The sequence below is a fragment of the Monomorium pharaonis genome, chromosome 11, assembly GCF_013373865.1.
Source record: "Monomorium pharaonis isolate MP-MQ-018 chromosome 11, ASM1337386v2, whole genome shotgun sequence".
Taxonomy (NCBI): domain Eukaryota; kingdom Metazoa; phylum Arthropoda; class Insecta; order Hymenoptera; family Formicidae; genus Monomorium; species Monomorium pharaonis.
In genome coordinates, this window is record NC_050477.1 from 10,846,152 (window position 1) to 10,868,035 (window position 21,884).

General features: G+C 34.2%; 3 protein-coding genes across 5 annotated transcripts; 2 read left to right on the forward strand and 1 right to left on the reverse strand.

The window, feature by feature from the left end:
* Window positions 1-344: 344 nt before the first annotated feature.
* Window positions 345-858, forward strand: LOC118647899 (protein alan shepard-like; the record flags this gene model as incomplete). Its single annotated transcript, XM_036293840.1, is given in 2 exon segments — window positions 345-437; window positions 709-858. Coding segments are annotated over 2 exon segments (243 nt in total), but the record flags the coding sequence as incomplete, so codon positions are not given.
* Window positions 859-2,332: 1,474 nt separating this feature from the next.
* On the reverse strand, window positions 2,333-11,851 carry LOC105830327 (ribosome biogenesis protein WDR12 homolog). Its single transcript, XM_012669579.3, has 9 exons — window positions 11,476-11,851; window positions 11,003-11,088; window positions 10,638-10,848; window positions 10,378-10,518; window positions 9,337-9,512; window positions 9,039-9,112; window positions 8,668-8,914; window positions 8,280-8,412; window positions 2,333-8,044 (listed from the first exon to the last, which is right to left on the reverse strand). Exons 1-9 carry the CDS (start codon window positions 11,592-11,594, stop codon window positions 7,906-7,908), a joined length of 1,326 nt encoding a protein of 441 aa, XP_012525033.1. The 5' UTR covers window positions 11,595-11,851; the 3' UTR covers window positions 2,333-7,905.
* Window positions 11,852-12,114: 263 nt separating this feature from the next.
* LOC105830326 (palmitoyltransferase Hip14) lies at window positions 12,115-21,663 on the forward strand. Of its 3 annotated transcripts, none has more exons than XM_012669576.3 (10): window positions 12,115-12,916; window positions 14,891-15,026; window positions 15,183-15,382; window positions 15,624-15,833; window positions 15,913-16,207; window positions 16,343-16,543; window positions 17,016-17,177; window positions 17,249-17,405; window positions 17,682-17,926; window positions 18,073-21,663. In XM_012669576.3, the coding sequence occupies exons 2-10, from the start codon at window positions 14,892-14,894 to the stop codon at window positions 18,307-18,309; spliced, it is 1,842 nt and encodes a 613-aa protein (XP_012525030.1). In that variant the 5' UTR covers window positions 12,115-12,916; window position 14,891; the 3' UTR covers window positions 18,310-21,663. The 3 variants fall into 3 exon arrangements, with proteins under 3 accessions (XP_012525030.1, XP_012525029.1, XP_012525032.1); XM_012669575.3 differs by having other exon boundaries at window positions 12,116-12,600; XM_012669578.3 differs by having other exon boundaries at window positions 12,116-12,600; window positions 15,928-16,207.
* The last annotated feature ends 221 nt before the right edge of the window (window positions 21,664-21,884 follow it).

Sequence of the window (21,884 nt, forward strand, 5' to 3'; positions counted from 1 at the left end):
CAAAATTCTAACTGATACAAAAATTAGCGATACATTTTGGTTGTGATATCAAAAAATCTGTCCATAACAGCAAAAAAATTTTTTGGGTGAAACTTAAGTGTCTTTTTTTTCATTGCATGATTAAGGAATACTACTAAAGATGTAAAAAAATTAATTTGTTTTACAGTATAAAAAATTTCTCTAACCTTACCTGAAACTTTTTAATACAATTTCTTGAAAATCCAACAGGTTAAATTTTCAAGAAATTATTTTACAAGATTTTTACAAGATTTTTATCTATTCCACATTTATTATTACTTTTATCATACAGCTTTATCATCGTACTTTGTTGATCTTTGTTGCAGATGATACCGTCGGCTGATCCTAGTAATCCGCAGTACAGTATGATTCCTCAACTTACCACGCAAATGTCTACCTTACATCTCGGCACTGGTTCCGTAAGTTTTCTGGATTTTTTAACAGCTATTCAGATACAAAGTCCGAAGAATATCCGAAAGTCGTTTCAAAGATTAAAGTCTAAATTGTTTCGACAATATAGAAATTAAATCTAAAGGTCTCGATTGTAGAAACATAGAAATTGTAAAAAGTTAATTCTCCAGAAGATATAGAATTAAGCTTTTACAGCGTTTTTTGGATATTTGTGTTAGAATAGATTGATTTCAAATTTGTTATAAGTGATGACTAATCGTTCTTTTCCTTTTTTTTCAGTATATAGCGAGCCCACATCCTTATCCTTATACGACTTACCCCGCCCCTAGCATTATTCACACCATGCCACTGGGCGAGTCGGAGCAGACGAGTAATGCAGCGTCCCCCGACGACTCCTATCAGCAGTACCAGGCTCAACAGCCTAAGTAGGCCACGGTTTATAATAGGTTAGGATTCTTTCTTCCTTCTTATGCCACACGATGCAATACTGTGCCGAACTACAAATCCCTTTAGCTCGCAATAAGACGATAAACGGGACGATAAAGGGATCTTTCGATTACAGATGTACGATCGCGCTAAGGGTTACGTGAATTAGGAAAGGCTTACTGATTGACACATGAAGATACGCGCAGAACGAAGGAGAGCAACAGATACGAGAGCGGATTATATTAAGAAGAATAGATTTGAAACAAAAACTACATTACGTAACGAATAAGATTCTTCCTCACGATAAATTGACTTGCCAGCGTTTTTATACGTTTTATCCAACAGTAAATAGAGGAAAGTAGATGATATTTTGCAACGAGTAGGCAGAATGAATGTTGTGAGAATGCGTAAGAGCGAGAGAGAACGAGCGAGCGAGAGAAAGAACATAATTGAAGGAAGTACAGGAAGAGACGTATGAGAGCGATCGCGTGTCGTCCGTGTGGAATGGCACGTGCTTCCATACTAGTATGGCTCCGTTAAAGCTACGTGATGATACATGTACACTTTCATGTACACATACATACACAGAGACATCATACACGACAGTAACGAAAAAAAAAGTTATTTACGAAGAACAGTTTAGTGTCAAGCTAATAAGGCTTCCATGATGTAACTTTAGGTATTATGTTTACTACGGACAGATGACAGAAGCTAATCGAAACTAATCTCGAAAGCTCGACAGTATGGATAAGTATTTTAATGAATGGCTGAAAAAGAGGGAAAGAAAAGAATACTGTGTGTGTGTGCGTGTGTGTGTGTATGCGCGTGCGTGTGCATGTGTGTGTGTGTGTGTGTGTGTGTGTGTGTGTGGATGTATTAACTATTAAAAAAACGAAGAAAGGAGAAGAAAAAGTAATACTGCTCAGAAATATACACAGGAGAATTCTTCCCGAGGAGATAATAGAGTATATAATAATATACAGCAAAAGGAGAACGAGAAAGATCGAGAGAAAGAGTGAGAGAATGAGAATGATAGAAAAAGTATGTAAAAGAGAAGAGACGATGCACTACTTCCAGGATGATGTAATATTGAGAAAAAAAATTCAGAGATTCGTAATTCGTAATGCGACTAAAAGGAAGGGTGTTCGTGCAACTCGCGAAGATACAACTTGTCTGCAGTTGAGAGTACACGCACGGGAACGCAATCGATCTTTCGCGATAGCGCACTTCACCTCCATCTATTCTCTCGAGGATTACATAAGATGTACACAAAACAGACACATTTACCACCACACCCTCATCAGAGCTCACGTGTCTTTCGAGTTCTTTTTTCCTTTTTTTCATTTTCCGTTTTTACATTCAAAAACATTCCACACTGAGTATATACACGCATCGTTACGCGGAGATTTTTTAAATTGGAAATACTAATAATACATTAACTTTTCTAATCGGCACCGCGCATCTCTATCACATTGCGTTTTTTTTTTGTTTTTGTTTTTTTTTTTTAACGACAATGAACTTTTATAGATTAAATTTCAGAGATAAATCAGGAAAAAATACGACGGTAAGATTTATTTCTAAAATAGGGGCAAGGGAAGGAATGCAATTTTCAGGATCTACGTATAATTACTGTACGAAAGACGGAAAGAAAAAATGGAACAGTACTTTTTAGAATGTTATATTTATGATGATTACGAGTTAGATACGGATCGATATCAATTTTTAATTGTACAGTGAATACAGATATTTTTTTTAGAATCGTGCCTTTTCACATAGATCCGTTGAACGAAAGAAAGGGAGAGAGAAAGATATATATATACGCAGGAGAAAATTGTTATAATATATATTTTTACGCATCGTTAAACTCAGATGCGGAGTCAAATCTTAATTTTCTAATTAATATATCTGTAATTGTTTTTGTGTTAAATATCTCTATACATTTGTTTTCGTTGTCAATTTGATAGATTTTGTACGCGTGATTACATTGTCGAATTGGAATTGTCGGACTGCATGAGAGAAAATAAAATAGACATCCACATACAGAACACAAAAGCAGTCCGTAATATATTATAATAATAATGGAAAAAAAGAAAATGTAGGAAAATCAAATCGCGACAAGTCGAGAAACAGAATGCAAGATAAGAGAGAGAAAAAGAACGAATGAGTGAGAGAGAGAAAGAGAGAAAGAAAGGATGTTTGAAAATGTGTCTGAAATAGAGAGAAAGAGATTTAAAAAAAAATAAAGAAAAGTAGGTTTGTTACACGATGAGAAACTAGAATGTAAATTAATTTATTTTATCGAAGGAACGCGTTATATATATATATATATATATATATATATATATATATATATACTGCCGAGAAAGGATAAATGGAAGATAAAAAACGCAAAGATGCATCGATCTACATGTACACATATGTACACGTCATACACGCACATACACGCAGATACACGCGCGTACAAACAGATCGAGGGGAGAGTAATCGAGACGACACTCTGTCATCTTTCGAGATGTCGAAATTGACGGTTGTAAATAAAATAAGTATTCGTCTGCATGATCAAATGGAAAATTCGATTGAGGAAGATTGAAACTTCTTCTTGAGCGTCTTTGCGATCGCGCGGATAATTGTATTTACCGAGATGAGTATATTTTCTCAAGAATTTGGAATTTTGCAAAAGCAAACGCTTATATTACTTGAATTTATTAAATACCTTCGTGTTGAGCCCCGTTTGAGTCTTGATTATTCTTCACGTTGAAACCTGCGAATCCAACGAAATCTCCATCTCTTCCTCTTCTTCTGAATGTCTCTTCTCCCATATCTACCATCATCATCACCATCATTATCACTACCATCATCACCATCACTATCATCATCACTATCACCACTATCATTATCATTATCATTATCATTATTCGTGCATCCGACGGAGTTTCGCGTTGTCCAACTTAGGATTGATAGTTGAGAATCGAGTGAAGGAGCGATAGAGAGGGAGAGAGTGTAAGAAAGCTTTTTACCAAAAATACGCGAGAATTGCGGACTACTCGCGCGACACGAGAAATTGAATTGACGAAAGATGAAGAAATGGCAGCGAGCAGGTAGTTAGATAGAGTTTTAGCGATGAGAAAGAAAGAGAGAGACGAGTCGCGTAGTTATTATTATAATACAATAATAATGCTGTATTATTATAATTAACGATTTACTATTATTGACGTCATCTAAACGTATGAAAGATTTTTACACTGTTGAGACTTGAAGTAAATAATATATTTAGTTTATTTTGGTACATCACGATGACGAGAGAATGAGAGTGAGAAATAGAGAGAACGAGAGAGTTAAATTGACGGAGAAAAAAGAAAAAAAAGTCAAGCGCAAAGAGGTAAAAAGGCGAAGTACGAGCTATTTTTTAAGAGACAGATTTTATTACTCGATTTGAGTCCACGCATTAAGGTAAAAAGTAAAAAAAAGGGGAACGCAGAGGATGAAAGGAAGAATGATTGAGTGCAAAAGAGATTGTGTATGAAAAGGAGTGCGAGAGAGAAAGTGAGTGAAAGATGGAAAGCTGAGAGGAAAGTGCGAAAAAGGGAGAGAAAGAAGAGCACTTGTTAGCGATATTGTGTATTTGTTGCACAAGGCGAGATTGTCACCACTTGACTGACAAAAAAAATCCATATGTGATTTTAATAGTAAATTTTGAGAATTTTACTAAATAGAGACTTGTATACACTAAAAAAAAGTAACTAAAGTAATTATCGTGACTGACCAAACGAGAAAAAGGGAAGAGGGTGAAAAGCGAGCAACAGCAGCAGTAATAGTTGCGCCGACTGGTTCAGGGAACGAGAGAAGGAGAAGAAAAAAAGGGGGACAGGAACGGCGGACGCGATCTGCCGCGCGTTCAGTTTTGTCCCCCGGATACGGGCAAAAAGATTCCACGAGAATGACCGGAAATGTAGGGTAGCCGGAACAGAGAAAGATAGAGAGAGAGAAAGCGATCGCGAGCGAGAGCATAGTTATTATGTACAGAGAACGCGCAGAGACGCGTCTTTTTTTTTTCTTGCGGCGACGTGTTTTTCGCATTAGGTAGAGTTGAACTTGATTTAAAAAAAAAACCGTAGGCTAAGCGCGACGAGTGAGCAAGCGCGCGCTTGCTCGAATTAGGAGATAATAGAAAAGAGGGGGCGATCTTTTATTGGATTAAGAAGCGGCTAAGTTTATAAATAGACGTAGATAGGTAGAACAATAGTTTAGTTACGATAGTAGTTAGGATATGAATATATGCCTCTCATCCCCCGTGTCCCCTATCCTCCCTCTGTGTGTTGTCGCGGGCACGGGGGGCACGGGCGTGGGGCACCGTTCAGCCTATGCACCTCGCACCCGTCAAGACTGACTGGCTATTCATATTGATAAATATATATATATTATTCTACAACATAAATATATATATATGAACTTGTATAATTGTATAAATAGTAAGGAACTATTTGCTTGCTGCGCACCGCGGGTCGGGTGCGTGGGCTGGCCGGATGTGGGTTCTTGAACTCATCGATAGAGCGCGGGGGCTCGTGGGATTTCCGCGGCGGGGTCTCATCCCTCCTCTCCCCCTCCAATCCGAGGACTGGAAGCGCACGGAAACGATTCCTCCCCCGACTCCGGTCGCTCGGGAGAGACGAAGGAGGGTGCCTCCACGTTGAATCCACGTGGGCGCAAACGTCAGACGCAAAAAATCATACGAATTTTTTCTCCTATGCGATTCTTTGCCTCTAACGCGAAGAACCCTTTCGCCGCGGGGGCTCTCTCGAACTTCCGCAACCCGGCCGCGCCAACAAGTTTCTGGCAAGGAAGGTGGTTCTTGCCGCTGCGGACAATGCTGCTTTCCGTAAGCTTTCTCTAGAGTTTTTCGCGTTTAGACATTTTTTAGATTAGGCGTACCGTAGTTGATAGGCTGATTGTAGAAAACGGAGACGAAAAGAAGCGAGAAACTGATTGAGCGAGAAGCAAGACGAAAAAAATATAGGATGTTTTTAAGAGTAAAATAATTTTAGTCGAAATCGGCTTAAGAGAGTGAAAGCGGAAACGCGTGTTTGCATGTGTGATAGAAGATAGGGAGAAAGCGAAAGAGAGAGAGAATGAATTAGCGATAAAGCGAGGTTCGAGGTGACTAGATCATCGTCTTGTACTTCGACTTGTACAGTCCTTAGCTTTCCAAGTTTTTAAGTCATTGTTTTACACGTGTTTGTTAAGCGACTTAGCTGTAATTACTCGAGACATCTTGGGTTTCTCTTCCTCCATTCTTCCTTCTCTTCCTCCCCCGATGTATCTCCGTGCTCTCCCTCCTCCCGTCCTTTCTTTTTGCATTTGTACTCCGCTACTATCCTTCGTGTTCGACAGCGAACGAACTGATGAAGGAAGGCGGAAATTTGTAATGTAATTTTACGACGGAACGAGAGACACGTACCCCGTACGTACCGCTTACCTTCTTTCCAAGATCAACGAGAGAGAAAGAGAAAAAAAAAAGCAGATAAAAAGGGGGAACGATGTCGGACACCGAGGTCTCTTTTTAAATCCGCGCGCGAGGATCAATTTGTAGAATTTCGAGAGTACTTTTAAGGCGAAAAGAAGGCGTTTTAGTATGTAATGTGAAGAAAAAAAATCTTTAGACGTTAAGGCAAGTTGTGTCATAGTTAGTTAAGAGATCTAGGGAGACTCTTAGGAAGTCGAATAGGTGCTGTAATAAAACAAAGTTTAACACAAGAAACAAGTCAGAATTAGATTTTTCATGAATAAAGTAAATTTAAAAAATTTAAAAAAAAGGATGAAAACAGCTTGGGATAAGAGGAACGTAATGAAAAAAAAAAAAGAAACACACGCGACGTCGACAACACAAGGGGCATAAGCCACTAAAAAGTGCCCTTAGTTTATTTTGGATCGTTTAAAAAAAACGCTAGTCTTTGTGTGTGAGAGAGCGAGAGAGAGAGAACGAAAGATAGTAATGTGGGGTTTTTTTTAGATAGGGTCTTCGGAGAATAAACAAATAAAAAAAAAGAAGAAAAAAAGGAAAAATAATTTTAAAAAAACAATCGTGCGACGAGAGAGAAAGAGGGGCCGACGAAAGTGTACGGAGCGAGAGGAAAAGTGTGCGCATGTGTGTACGTAGGTGTACTAACTTCGAAGAAAAAGAAGATACACTCTCGAAGAATCGTCATCTGCCTATTTTACACGCAGCACATGCTTACAAGACACACACACACACATACACACACACAAAAATCAGAAAACGAGAAAAGAAGTGTGCGTGCGCTATTGCGGAGAGAATGTGTGTGCATGCTCTCTGCTGCTCCTGTATTATTACCGCGTAACACCCTACGTGTGTTTATAGGGACGTGCACTTGAACCGGTGGTCTTTTTAGAGTTACTTACGAGTAATGAAAAAGAAACGGTTTGGTAAATAATTAAATAATTCGCGATGCGCGGGAAAAGCGACTTCCCAGATTCGTCACGATTATCATCCCTTATTTTTGATCAATAAACGATCTGTTTTTGGGGATTTATGCCGAGCGACACGACTTTTACCTCACCCATCTGGCGCGTGAAGAAGCTTCAGAAAAAAAAGGAAAAGATAGCAGCTGTGCCAATCCAGAAACAAAAGAGAAGCATTTTTTCTTAACAGATATATTTTTTATTTTTATTATTACAAGAGTTGAATTGTTGTATAATGTGGCTGAATATAGATTACGATTTCTCGATAGATTCGTATATGCAAAATTCGCTTTCAAATATCTATATAAAAAGCTTATTCAAAATGGGCACAAAAATTCTCAGATGTGGAATAAAAATGCATGGTTACCATTAAAGATTGGGACCTTTTAGGTAATATTCTATTTTTTAAAAAGTCATTAACTATTATAACAAATTCATGCGTATTATCTTACGAAACAAAAGTTTCGTTATCTATTACGCATACTGTTTTATATATGTGTGTGTGTGTATATATATATATATATATATATATATATATATATATAATAAATTCTAATCGTATCGCGTTTGTAATTAACACTCTACATGATTGGATTTGAATATTCTTAGTGTATTGTCCGCACCGCCAGACATTATCAACTCAGGATTCGACCAGTCGCAGCTGAGGACTTTATCTTCGTGCCCCAGGAGATCAAATAGCGGTGCTTTCGGGCTGAAAAAAACAATAAAAATTAATTTTATATAAATCTTTTACCGATTAATATTATTACTTCTCTGATTTTTAATTTACTATAATAAATGTTTAGTCATCATAATTTTTATTATCTAGGACAACTCCGAAAGTTAAACCGATTATACAGTCAAATAAAATTTCGACAAAATCTTTATATTTTTTAAAATAGCATTGAGAATGATTTTCCAAATAGATATCTTAATCTGCAAAGAACCTTCTAGTGTCCCACAGTTTGACGATATTATCGTATGCTCCTGAGATAAAGAGATTCTCGTTCACAGTCGACCAGCGTACTGATACTACCCATTGTGTATGAGAGGTGAATCTGGCCTTCACAATTGTACCTTCTAAAATATACAATCAGTTTAAATGAGTTTAAAACATTCGTCTAGTATATAAAATCAGAAATTTAAAGATAAAATTTAAAAGAATTAATTTGCTATTATTGTAAAATAATTTTACTATTATTGTGAAATTTATAATTTATTATTGTAAAATTTAAAAGGTAAAAAAATTTATAATATAAAATTTAATATTAAATTTTATTGCCAGAATTGTATAACCGATTTAAAAAAAAAAACTAAAAAATGAATATCAAGCACCTGTAGATCTCGGGTCATAGAGTCTCACATGTTGATCGGCCGATCCCGCTATTACGACACGCGATAGCGGTGAGTAATCGATATCAAAAAAACATTTGTCGCCATGAATTTCCTGTTTGATGCCATTTAATTCGGTATCCCAGGTCTTTATAGTGTGATCCCACGAGCCTGTGATAATTTCTGTTTTGTCAGACCATACAATCCCGCTAATTGCCTGCTTGTGTCCTTTCATTGCAGATTTTGGTGTCTATAAAACAAATACAAAACGATTGATATACTTTTCTTTATAAATTTTTAGGTGCCAATTGATGGTATTAAGTATTGAAATGTGTTAAGATAAATCTTAATTTTAATCAAATTCAGTTACGTACCTTTGTTTTACCTGCATATTCTGACCTTGCTCTTTTCGATGCGGATTCTCCATCATCATCTTCCTCTTGCGTAGCTTAAAAAAGCAAAGATTTGTCTTAACAATCAAAATTTTATTATTTGTTACCAAATTAGCTCCACTCTTATATTGTCTTCCAATTTCTAATATTTTCTTTCTTTGTATTAAAAACTTATTTTTAAAATAAGAAAATTATGTGTTACAAAATTATGAGACATTGCGTGTGATTTTTATTTTTTAATAATATATATATATAAATTTAAAAAAATAAAATCACTTACATGTTGACCATATATACAGCATATTATCCCAAGCGCCAGTCGCCATTAACGTTTTATCATAATTAACGCTGACTGCCTCAATGCTTCTTCTATGTCCCTTGCAGACATGTACGCATTCTACAGAATTTTTTGTTATATCCCAGCTCCATATCATGCATGTTTGATCCATCGATGCACTGTATATGCATTATAAATATAAAATCTTTATCAATCACTTATCATTTACTGTGATATCCTTAAAGGTCCATTTATATATCTCAAAAATATTTTAAACGTGCTTACTTGACATACAAACAAGAAAATTCATACAGGGTGAATCATTAAAGGTTCTACAGACTATTATTTTTTAAACAAGCAAAGTATACAATTTTTGTTTTTTATTAAACATTTGGTATTGAAAATAATATACAATAAAAGTAGTTTTTTTAGGTGGAATAACTTTGAAAATATAATATCTATTCAAATTTTGTAAAAAAAATCCCATGAAAATTCTCGAATTTGTCATGAGTTTTAAGTTCCAAATAAGATTAGAGAATTTGTAATACAACTCTGAAATAAATTTTATATCTTTTAATGTTTCTTAATCATAATGAAATCTGTTTATCATATAATCATAATGAAAAAGCACTTAATTTTTGAATGTCAATTGTGGAAAGGTTGTATTAAAAAGGAATAATGTTAACTAAATACGACATAATCTGTCTGCAATAAACAATTCATCAAAAGTATAAAATTCAAAAGGTATTAAACACATAATGCTAATTTAGTTTGAACTATTGTCCTTTATGTAACTTTATTCTTTAAAAAAATTTCTGTGTAAGTTCCAGAAGAATGTATGTGAATATGTATATCACGTATTATTTATTATTAATTTTGCTTTAACAAAAAAAAATCGATCAAATAAACAATTTTGTCAGAGATAGAATTTAAATTAAAAAATTTCTATAAATTTCTTTAAACTTAAAAAAAAATGTCTGTAATACTTTTGATTCACCCTGTGTGATATGGCATCAAATGCCGAGTTTTTTTTGGACAAATTACCTAACGAAAGAAGCAGTCTCATCATTGAGAGATATCCAGGCCACTGCTCTAACGGGAGATACATGTCCAGGAATCGCAAGATGATGCTTACCTTTCAACGTCCAAAGGTGCAGCATATTATCATAAGAACCAGTCAGGATCCTAAACAGAATTGTTTGATTGTTGTATTAATACTCCAATTACGTTTCAGATGTAAAGCAAGTTTTGAAATTGCTTTCTGTTTTTATTATCTTTCATAACAAATATTATTAGGAGCTAACCATTTGCCACAAACAGCAACGGCTGACACCCAGTCATCATGTATTAGACAATCCTTTGGTTCTGGTGAAGGATGTTTTTCTACATACTCCACATCTATCACCTCCTCCGTAGATATTCCTCTTTCGGTAATGTGTTCAATCAAAGAAGTGCGCAAGAACTGTGAGCAGACCAGGAAATCACACTCTACTTGATCCTGAATCTCGTTCGACTCTGTAAATAATCAATTTAAAGTTTGAAGCAATCAGATAATTCTTCCATAATTAATTTGTATAATTAGATAATTACAAAACATGCAAAATTAATTCTAAAGATATATCTATATATATTAGACAGCACAGAAGCATACAATGAGAGATTTCTTTACCTCTCAGAAGTTCATTTATCAAAGTATTTAATTCATCGGTGATTATCGAGCTGTGGACTGATAGAGGATAATCCGGTACTGCATACCTATTCCAATTAAGATATAAATTCTATAAACGAATATCCAGTAGTGAAAAAAAATTAAATAAGTTCTTACTAAACAGATAAAAATTAGAAGATAACAATGAGATAGTAGAAAAGACCGAAAATTAATAAGGAAGAATAATAGGATTTTAATCACAAGTTGTAAATAAAGAAATGTAAGGTGATACATACAGAAGAGAACTTACATTTCTAAGAAAATTACAAAAATCAAGATTAGGGTTGGAATTTTAGTTAAATTAAAAGGTAGTGATACAAAGAGGAAGCAAATAAACGCAAGATAAGAAAAGAAAATTAGGTTGAAAGTAAAAGAAAGGAGAAATATTGTGGAAGATATTGTAGTAAGTAAATCCTATTCTAACAAGTTCTTACCGCTGCTGCTTAGTTACAAAACGTATCTGTATCTGGGCCTCGTCTTTATTCACGCTCACCACGGGTTTGTCCTTCGACTTCATTTTGAGACGATTCTTCTTAACGGATTCAATCTCCATGGTAATATTTCCCGTTAAATTTTCGTATCTTTCAAATTAGAGAATTTTCCAATCTTCCAAAAAGTACCTCTTAACCTCACTTCACCGCCACGAATTTCAAACGAGGCGTGCACATGGTGACGCGAGCGCCAATGTGAGATATGCGTTTGCGGATAGAAATGTTTTTTTAAGGGCGAATTCACACCTTGGCTTGCAACTATTCTGGGGCTCTATTCTTGAATTTATTCGCAAGAGAAACGTATTCGCAAATTCTGTTCTTACAGAAAAGTTAGAAATTTATTGGCTATCGTATGGCTATTAACCAATAAACTTACAACTTTCTGTTAGAGCGAGTATTTGCGTATACGTTTCTCTTGCGAATGACTTCAAGAATCGGGCCCCTGTTCTCATATTTCTGCCGGGATGAATCGCCCTTAGACTTTAATTATCTGCACTCACAATAGATGTCTCTACTGATATTTTTCACTCGCCGGTTCTCACCGACATTGCCGACCGGCGTTGTTGCGTTTGGTCGATATCGCCGCCCATCGCTCCCATCGGTCCGTGTAAACGTGAAAAACACGGTACGAGATGTCGGAGCGGGTGGTCGCGGGCCGCGACGGACTGAAGCGGGAAGTGGCTCGCTCGTAGGTGCTCTCCGTTCTACACTTTTGTCCCACGCTCGCCGCGGACCTTACCGACCCGTGGACGAGTCCAACGGAGCGCGGAGAGAGCCACCACGCGTTTCGCGATTCCCGCGATCGAGGAGGCGTCACGAGGGTGTCGTCGTGAAATCGAAAGGTCAACCCCGGCGCGGCTCGAAGCCGCGCGTGCATGTGTGCGCGCGTGTGATATGCCGGTGCCCCTCTCTCCGGTGCAGCACAACACAGCGACAGCTTGTCCTCCTTTGAAACCAACCACCCTTCGCCTCGCACCCCCGGGGATCGTGTCGAGCACGCCGCCGTGGTCATCGTCGACCGCTACTATGCGTGTCACGCATTAACGACGCACAAACGTCGTGAACGAGGTGAGCCGGGGCCCATTCTATACCTGCGTATTATTGTATGTGTGTGTAAATGGTGTAAAGCGATTTATTTTTGTGCGCGTTACGAAGATCGATCAGCGAGTGTACGGCGAGAGTGTTTTTCAACTTCTCTGTCTCCCTCGCTCCTCGTCGAGGGAGAAAGAATGTGTCGAGGGCGAGTTCCAAGAGAGAGTCGCGTCGCGTCGATCTCTGAACATCGTGATACGGAAGGGAAGGGAATGAGGGTGTACTCTGCGTTCAGAGCTCCGAATCTTTCGAGCGGAAGAGGAAATTAACTACCTTGTTTATATCTCGTGACGTAATTATTAATTATCTACCTTCAATTGTCTTGCGGTCTAAAACAGGAAAGATTTGTGAGATGCAGTCGTGATGAATGAGTTATATTGTTATTCGATGTGTGGACGGTGTTAGATTAACAAAATCTAAATCGCAATGCGAAATCTGTTGTAATTAAAAAAAAGGGAATGATAATTATTTAAATAATGACACCTAAATAAAATCGTTTCTATAAATCGTATCTATAAACCAAAGAATTAAACCCAAAAAGAATATTTTATTGGTTGTTTATTATATTATAAACAACATATCAATACATATCTATTTTATTTATATTTGTATATAAATAAGAAACTTTATAAACGTAATAAAATTACATTTCAGGTTTAATTGTTTTTTTTATTTAAAAAAATCATTGAATTTTAATTAATTTTAGATAATAAAAACGACTAAAATTTATATCTGAATATATATTGAAGTGTTTATATAACAAAATTTTTCTTGTTTAATTAATTTTTTTATTAATTTAATTTGAGATAATTCTAACTCCAGTCTGATAACGTCGCTACAAATCTAAAAATTTGTATTGACACCTAGTTACAAAATTAAAAATAATATTAATTCTTTATCAGTCTATTGTTCAACTTATTAAGATTTTTCTTTTTTTTAATTTCCTTTCTTATTACTGTTAATTTGTTTTGAATGTAAAGACTTAACGTATAACGTGGTTAAAGGAAAGATTTATATACAAGTTATGTCTCAACTTTCTTTCTTTGTCTTTCTCTAAAGTGTAAATAAAAAATAAGTGCAATATGCACAAACTTCATACTTTAAAAGTAACTATAAATAAACAGATATAATCACGTTCTTATTCATTAACTATATAGGCACTATAGCTGGAAAAAGAATGATCTATTGTAGCCTTGGGAGCATGATTTAGCGTGATTTATACACACCGTGGCATGCAACATTAGTCAATGACACGAATATGAAGAAGCACATTGTGCGTCATGGGAGGAAATTGAGCACTGGTTTTATGAGTCAGGGATATGCAATTTTTTTTAATTTGATATTGCAGAAAACTTTTCTTGCTCAGTCACGAGAAAAATGATAAAAGATCAACCAATTTCACAAACACCCTAAATAACAAAGCATGTCTAAGCAAAATTATGCACATCTGTTATAATTTGATGATTCTAACAACTTGCCTTATATTTATCTTTATGATTTCGAATATCGACGTAGAAGCAACAATGTAGAAATTATAGAGGAAGGTCATCAATATTAGTGGCATATTACTTTGCTTTTGGATAATATTTTTTTAACAAAAGCTAAAAATAAAACGTTGAAAACATAAATATAAACTAAAAATATCTTCTAGTAAAAAATTTTGTTGACGATTTCAAAATTGCTGGCAAGTTTCTATCCAAAATTGTCGTGAAAGCATCAATTTGTCAACAAATGCAGACTCATTGGTTGCAATTTACAGCAACACATAATTGCAATATATCAGCAACAATAGCACGTTGCTATCTGGGTATAAAAATATATTTTATAAAAAAAGAAAAGTTTATCAATTCTTATTTTCTGTTTCTGTTATATGGAAGATTATCGATACATAAATGAATATTATATTATATTAGAAAATAATTTAAAAATTACAGAATAAATGAGATAAAGAAGTTTATATTGTTATTAAGATTACAGTATAGAAAAGAAGGTAAAATAAAATGTAATACATTATTAGTATGTATAATTTCGTTCTTTATAAAATTTTGTTTTTATATCAAAAATCTAAAGTTTTTCACGATACAGATTAGAAAACTGGTTTCTGAGAAGTTTACTAATGCCAACGATGATCATTTGCATAAACATAAATTATCTCGAAGTTGTGTAATATTTTTTCCCCAACTTAATTCAATTTAACAATATCTCTTGCATTAATCTTTTCCATGCTAATGCAATCCTCGGACTTACATTCTTCTGTCGATTGTAGCATGTACGCGCTGCAGATGCAGACCGCCTGCCAGGGCGAGGGCAACGAGCCCGATGACCCCAGCAGCCTTCATCAGGAACCAGTGCGACCTGCCATCCAAGATTGCAGCTCCTTCGATATTGTCAGAGCCACGCAGGTAATGTTAGCGAGGAGATTGAAGAACCTTTATATCTTAAATTAATACTTTTAGAAAGATGACTATCATGCGTCCCAATTGAGAGCTCGATAAACTCATAAGCATGCATTATTAAAAATATGGATTTAAGATGATTGAATAAAAATGTATTTGTAGTATGGAGCGTTGGATCGAGTGACGCAGTTGGTGGAAGCTGGTGCCGACGTGAACCAACCAGATTCAGAAACTGTGACGCTACTACATTGGGCTGCCATAAACAATCGCAAAGATATTGTTAAATATCTCATTGCAAAAGGAGCCGTAGTTGATGCTATCGGCGGCGAATTGGCATCGACGCCATTGCATTGGGCTACGAGGTCAGTATTTTAACAAATGTCATCAAATAATCTAAACTGAATGACACAATTTGTAATAAGAATAATTAAAAATTTTTTAAGTAAATGATTTTATACAAGACATAAAGCTTTCTACAAAAGCTTTTTATCATAGTCTTCATCTTTTTAACATAAATATATATTTATAATAATTATTAGAAATTAAAATAGCGATTAAAAAAAAACTTTAAAAAAGAAAACTAGTTTTTAATCGTGTTTCTAGACAGGGCCACCTCTCTACGGTTGTGATACTGATGCGGGCAGGCGCTGATCCAACTTTGAGGGATTCCGAAGGCTTTTCTTGCATACATTTGGCGGCACAATTTGGTCACACGGCCATAGTGGCTTATTTGGTGGCAAAAGGCGTGAATCCAAATATGCCGGACAGAAGTGCCATGACGCCTCTCATGTGGAGTGCTTATAAAGTTAATAGGTACACAGAGCACCGAATTATCACTTCACAAGTGACTCGTTTCTATCAAAAGAATAACGTTATGTTGGTTACTTTAAAGTTTTTCTTATTATAGTCTAGATCCGACGCGACTGTTGTTGACTCTGGGCGCGTCACACTCGCTTACTGATAATCTACATGGTAATACGGCCCTGCATTGGGCTATCATAGCAAAAAACAATACGGCAATATCTACTCTGGTGCAACATGGGGCCTCTCTAGACATGCCCAATTTCCAAAATGAGACGCCAATGACACTGGTAGCTCCGCATCTTGGCGCTGTGTGGCTAGGACATAAAGCCAGTTTCGACATTAAGGAGAGACAAGGTCGTACAAGAACATGGTGTAGAGATAAGGTAATGATATGTTATCAGCATATATATCTATGTATTTTTTTAAATGAACTTTTTTTAAAGAGAGAACTTGAATTAAGCTCGACTTCTTCATCTCTTCTGTACAATTGTTTTATTTTCTGTGTACTCTTCTTGCAGAGAATTCGTTGGTGTTGCATGGTCAGTACGCCATTTATAGTATTTTATGTGATCGGTATAATTCTACAGAGTGGATGGGATTATTTATTAAAACTAGGTGCCTTCATCACCCTTTATGTAGCAATGTATCTAATGAATATGTTTGTGTTCGACGAACGGCTGTTTCATATTTTACCAATGTCGATTTATTTAGCAACCAAGGTGAGTGAAATTTCGAACCTTGCTTCTAGATAATCAAGAATGTTCACATACGATTAGTTTTTGATAAGCAGCTAAACGTGATAAGTAACATTGTCGATAAGATGATAAGCTCAAAAGATATTAACTCAACACTAAATAAATATTGCAATAACATTATAGATAAAATAAAATTATTAGTGAAATTAGCAGTGTTTAATTGAAATATATAACTTCAATGTAATTGATATTTAGAGTATGAGTCATTGGAAAATTCAGAGTTTTTATAAATTTCTACATGCGTAATGATACATATTATCAACAGATAATTGGATGGAATAAGCTTTTAATAAGATAATACATATGAAAAGTGCAGTAATTGCTCGATTAATATTATTATACATGGATCTATCTTTAAATATACCTTATATACATTTTGATGTATCAATGATATAATTAGTTACAAATTACTGATTTTTTCTCTTTTTCTTTTCAGATGTGGATATATGTTACGTGGATCTTTTGGCTGGGTATTCATGCAGCATGGTATTTATGGCTGTTATTAGTCGGTGGATCTGTTCCTCTCTGGATATGCTTTCTACAGTCTTGGAGGGGTGATCCTGGAATTATTACGGCTACTCACGAGGATAAATTAAATGTATTTATTACTTTTACATATGTAAAATAACTTTACTATGTAAATGACTGTGTGCGTATTTTTATTTGTAGACAATAATTGAATTGGCTGAGTCGGGTGGTTTCGAGCCACAATGGTTCTGCAGTAGTTGTTTAGTCAGAAGACCTATGAGATCTAAGCATTGCTCCACATGTGATCGTTGTGTAGCACGATTTGACCATCACTGTCCATGGGTTAATAACTGTATTGGTAAGCGGATACAAATACTCCGTTTAGCATCAGTGTATAGAGAAAAAATTTTTTGTGACTAATAATCAGTTTGTTACATTTATTTCTTTAGATTTTAACTATAACTACAACTTTAGATTTAATATTATAAACTAAATATAATACTATTATATTTATTTTTTCAATATTCTATTTTCTTTATTTTAGTGTGAAAAATAATAAGTATGTTTTATTAAAATTAAGTGCAAAATAGTAAAGCAGAATAATCACGATATATAATAATCTATACATTTTCAGGTGCACATAATCACAAGTATTTTCTTGGTTTTCTGGCATCTTTACTAGGATTGTGCATTGTTATTTTATCTGCCAGTGTACAATATTGGCAATTTGAGTGTTGGTCGAACTTAACAAACGGTCATAGCGCAGACAACTATTTAGTAGCCGCAGCTACTTGTGATGCTTGGGTGATGTGGGTAGCAGCCAATACGTCCCTTCATTCTTTCTGGGTTGGGACTTTGTTGGCGTGTCAATGTTATCAGGTATGGCGATAGTGTAATATAGATATAATAAATATAATTATATAAATATATAATTTAAATGCATATGTTATCATCAACAAAACTGAGAAAACTTTTAACTTTTGAATATTAAATTACTATGAATATATTATAATCTTTTTTTCTAGATTATGGTCCTGGGAATGACAACGAACGAACGTATGAATGCCGGTCGTTATAAGCATTTCAAGCAGGGGAATCCGTTCCATCGTGGTGCCCTGCAGAATGCTGCTGACTTTTGTAACTTTAGTTTTTGCGGAGTGAAGGCAAAACCCAGCTCAGATTGGCTGCACAGTTTCGATCTCAAGCAAAGCATCGAGAAGTTACCTTTGCTCGCGCAGAAAGATAATTTTCAGTATGTTTAGAGTTCTATAAGCAGCCATGAGAAGCAAATGTACACATACATACACCATATCATTTATGCCTGACGTACTTCTTGAGCCACCAAAGAGTTGTTGCCGCAAACATGTAAGTGACTTTCCAGTACGGCAGTAATTATGCGGACATGGACGATTTTGTTCGCGTATTCTCTAAATAGTTTTATTATGCAGCAATATCGCTGAAAATTTTTCAACTTGTACGTTGTAAAAGACTGTTAATGCGAATGTGCATATCCCACCTATAACTCTACTTAAAGATATCGATGAATGGTAAAACGGTAAAAAATGCACAAATTTCGTAAAATTAAAATTAACACTTTGTTGCCCAAATATAATAAACGCGAAAAAAGAATGAGTTTCTGTATCAATGATGGATATAAATGGAGGATATATAGAAAAAATTAAAGATTAAAAAAATTTAATCTGTAATATTGGATCTTAGAAATAGATATTAGAAATTGAGCAGTGTAGACTCACTCTTTTCTTCTATCTATTATGCATCATCTAATTTGTATCTTTGAGAGATATTGAAATTTATTTTTACCAAATTGTAGGCTAATTCTTTACATTAAATGCACATTGTAAATATTTATCTTGAATCGTATTCATTTACTCACTGACATTTATTAATTATTCCACATCTGATTTTAATATTGCGATCCGTAAATAACAACTAATGATTCATGAACAACGGATACTTGCTTCTTCAAGAAGTAAAATGCACTTAGAGCTTGAAAGTACATATTATTCAGTGATTATAAAGTTATAAATCTGATACCTCTAATTATACAAGAAACTTAATCTACAAGATTATAATTATAATTACAGTTATTTTATCATCTATAGAATAATTGGAAATCTATATATTTCTCATTACAAATGTCGGAAAATATTTATATGCATTTATTCTCGATGAATTCTATAATTCATAATTGAAAAAAAAATACATAAAAGTGTAAAGTACTAAAATTTATTGATAGAAAAAAAATAAATAATGCAATACTTATTAAAATTATGTGGTGTAACAGACAAAATAAATAATAAAGATGTGGGGCCTATATATCATCGCTATAAATGTGTATAAATTATGCAAATTAGAACGCGTAAGAGAATCAAATGCTGTGCGATAGAATTATAGCCAAAAGAGAACTACAACTATTTATACTGTTTAGTCTATATTGTTCGTATTTGTAAGAGTCTACCTGAATTAAGTGCCATGTTATGCTTCTTGAAATGCATTTATGTACTCGACACCATAAACTTCTGTTGAGATCAACTACTATTCATATTGATTACTGTTGCGACTAAAATGTAATATTTATAGTAATAATATGATTTGCGATCACAAATCAATATTACAAATTAGTCGTAATATTTATTTAAGGAATGTGTTATATATGAAGCATATCTTGTCATAAAAACATTTAGGTCACAAAATCGCTTTTTATATGTTATACAAAGAGTCTAGAATATCGTTACGCAACAAAGAAATTATTTATCAGCTAAACACGATAGACAACGATCTGCGTGTAATTGTAATTTAATATTTAACTCCAAACTGATAATTCTTCCAAATTATATGTACAAATTATTGCAGACAAAAAAAAATTATTGCTTGTACATTCCAATTAACGGTAGCATTTTATAATGAGGATGTAGGAAATGTCAATTTATAGAATTATCTCATCAAATCTTTTGATTCTAAATAAGTTAGTTAATGATGAAATGTAATGTATTATTTTTAGATGCGCTCTCATGAAAATGACAATAGGAATGTAACATAAAATAGATTTTCCTAAGCATAGAAAAATGTATTTTATGCTTTTCTTCACATAAAAACATTCCTATTTTTAAAAAGAAAAATTTCAAGAAAAACCTCAAGGTAATGATTTTCAATTTCGATGAGGGCGTATAAGAATGATCAAAGAATATTTGCACATAGCTTGATTTTATGATTAATATTGATATAGGTATATCTATATATATATTTAGTATAATATCAGAATTATTCTAAATACGCATCTATAATACTGAATGAGACATCGCATATGACATCAAACATGCATTTAAGCGCTAAATTATATCGACGAAATTTCTGTTGCTTTCAGTTAAAACAAATTCAGTGATCATTTATTTGTAATTGTAAATGTTGTACATTTTATTTGACGCTTTCATGAATAAGTATTTTAATTTTAGTGTTGAGAATCTAACGTAAAGACTTTTTAATGATTATTCAAGCAACGTCTTCGAGATCATTGATATGCTCTAAGTTTAATTCTAGGTTCGATTTACCGGTTGTATTAGTTGTAATTCATACAGATGATTTTCATACCCGACGATTCTTTCTTGTACAGGATGAGGAATGATAAGTGTACAAAATGTTGAGAAACATACAGATAGTTTTAATATGACTATATTTGACATAGCAATCACATGATTACTGCATAAACGAGTACTCCATGTCAATGTTATTAGCAAAAAAACTGTATAAATATTATAAATATAGCAATGTGCATAGAAGATACAAGTGATTGTACTATGACATTATTTGTCGGACAGTTACGTTTAAAACGTAATTGTTTTCAAAAGGATTACTTCGCGTCGAACAGGTCGATTTGATTGTTGCATTAATTACTTTTATTTCTCTTAATCTAGTCCAACTGAGATTAGTAGCGAACAATAGCATTGATATATTTTGTTAACTAATGTGTTGTGATCACTTCCTGTACGGAAGACATAACCGTCAAAGTAAGCTATCTTAATCTTCTAACTTCTGTATGTATTACGTATTAATATTTGAAGATAAGGATCGAAATCGATATAATTTCGTCCGAATTCGAGTGGATATAACACGAAACGAACAACAGGCTATAAATTTTCGCGTTTATTTATTATAAGTGTAACGCGACAATTGGCGCATAATGCTCACATTTTCGCATAAATTATATCGATTTCCATCCTCGCAAATCATGAGTATCAATGCGTCGTTTGAACAAGCGATCGATATAATGCAAAAGTAATAAGACATTTTTACAGTCGGAAAAAATATATATCTAACGTCATAATGAATGTTATTAATATACACGCACGTTTCTTACATTGCAGCATTTTCTTAAGCTCCATAAAAAATAATTTTAAGATTATACGAAATATATAAAAAACGAAAAAAAGATGGATTCACAGATATAAAGTTATATAATTCGCAATGCGACACCTTTATCATTACTGTGATTTGCGAGGTATAATACGAAAAACATATGTAACACACATACATTGAATGTTCGAATTGCTGTTAAATTTTTGACGAATTATAATATAATATACACGATGGTGGTGCGTCATTTATTATCTTTTTAAATGATAATTGTCCTACTCTGCTTCCAGCTCTGTTGTGATGTAAATAAAAGTCTAATATGTCTATTAACATATTTGAAAGAAATTTTGAAATAAATGTGTACGTGTGTGTATCGTGCTTGTTTCCGAAAAGTGAAATTAGATATAATGCTCTGCTTCTTTTTTAATATCTCTTGCAATATATTACTATGGTTAAATCTGAAAAG

What these genes read in the sequence shown, in the direction of transcription:
- LOC105830327 (XM_012669579.3), bottom strand. Translation starts at nt 11,594, where the DNA reads ATGGAGATTGAATCCGTTAAGAAGAATCGTCTCAAAATGAAGTCGAAG. An exon ending in GATAAATGAACTTCTGAGAG is followed by an intron (nt 10,849 to 11,002) that starts GTAAAGAAATCT and finishes GATTATTTACAG; the next exon opens with AGTCGAACGAGATTCAGGAT. An exon ending in GCTGTATATATGGTCAACAT is followed by an intron (nt 9,113 to 9,336) that starts GTAAGTGATTTT and finishes TGCTTTTTTAAG; the next exon opens with CTACGCAAGAGGAAGATGAT.
- LOC105830326 (XM_012669576.3), top strand. Translation starts at nt 14,892, where the DNA reads ATGTACGCGCTGCAGATGCAGACCGCCTGCCAGGGCGAGGGCAACGAG. An exon ending in CGATTTATTTAGCAACCAAG is followed by an intron (nt 16,544 to 17,015) that starts GTGAGTGAAATT and finishes TTTTCTTTTCAG; the next exon opens with ATGTGGATATATGTTACGTG. An exon ending in TGGCGTGTCAATGTTATCAG is followed by an intron (nt 17,927 to 18,072) that starts GTATGGCGATAG and finishes CTTTTTTTCTAG; the next exon opens with ATTATGGTCCTGGGAATGAC.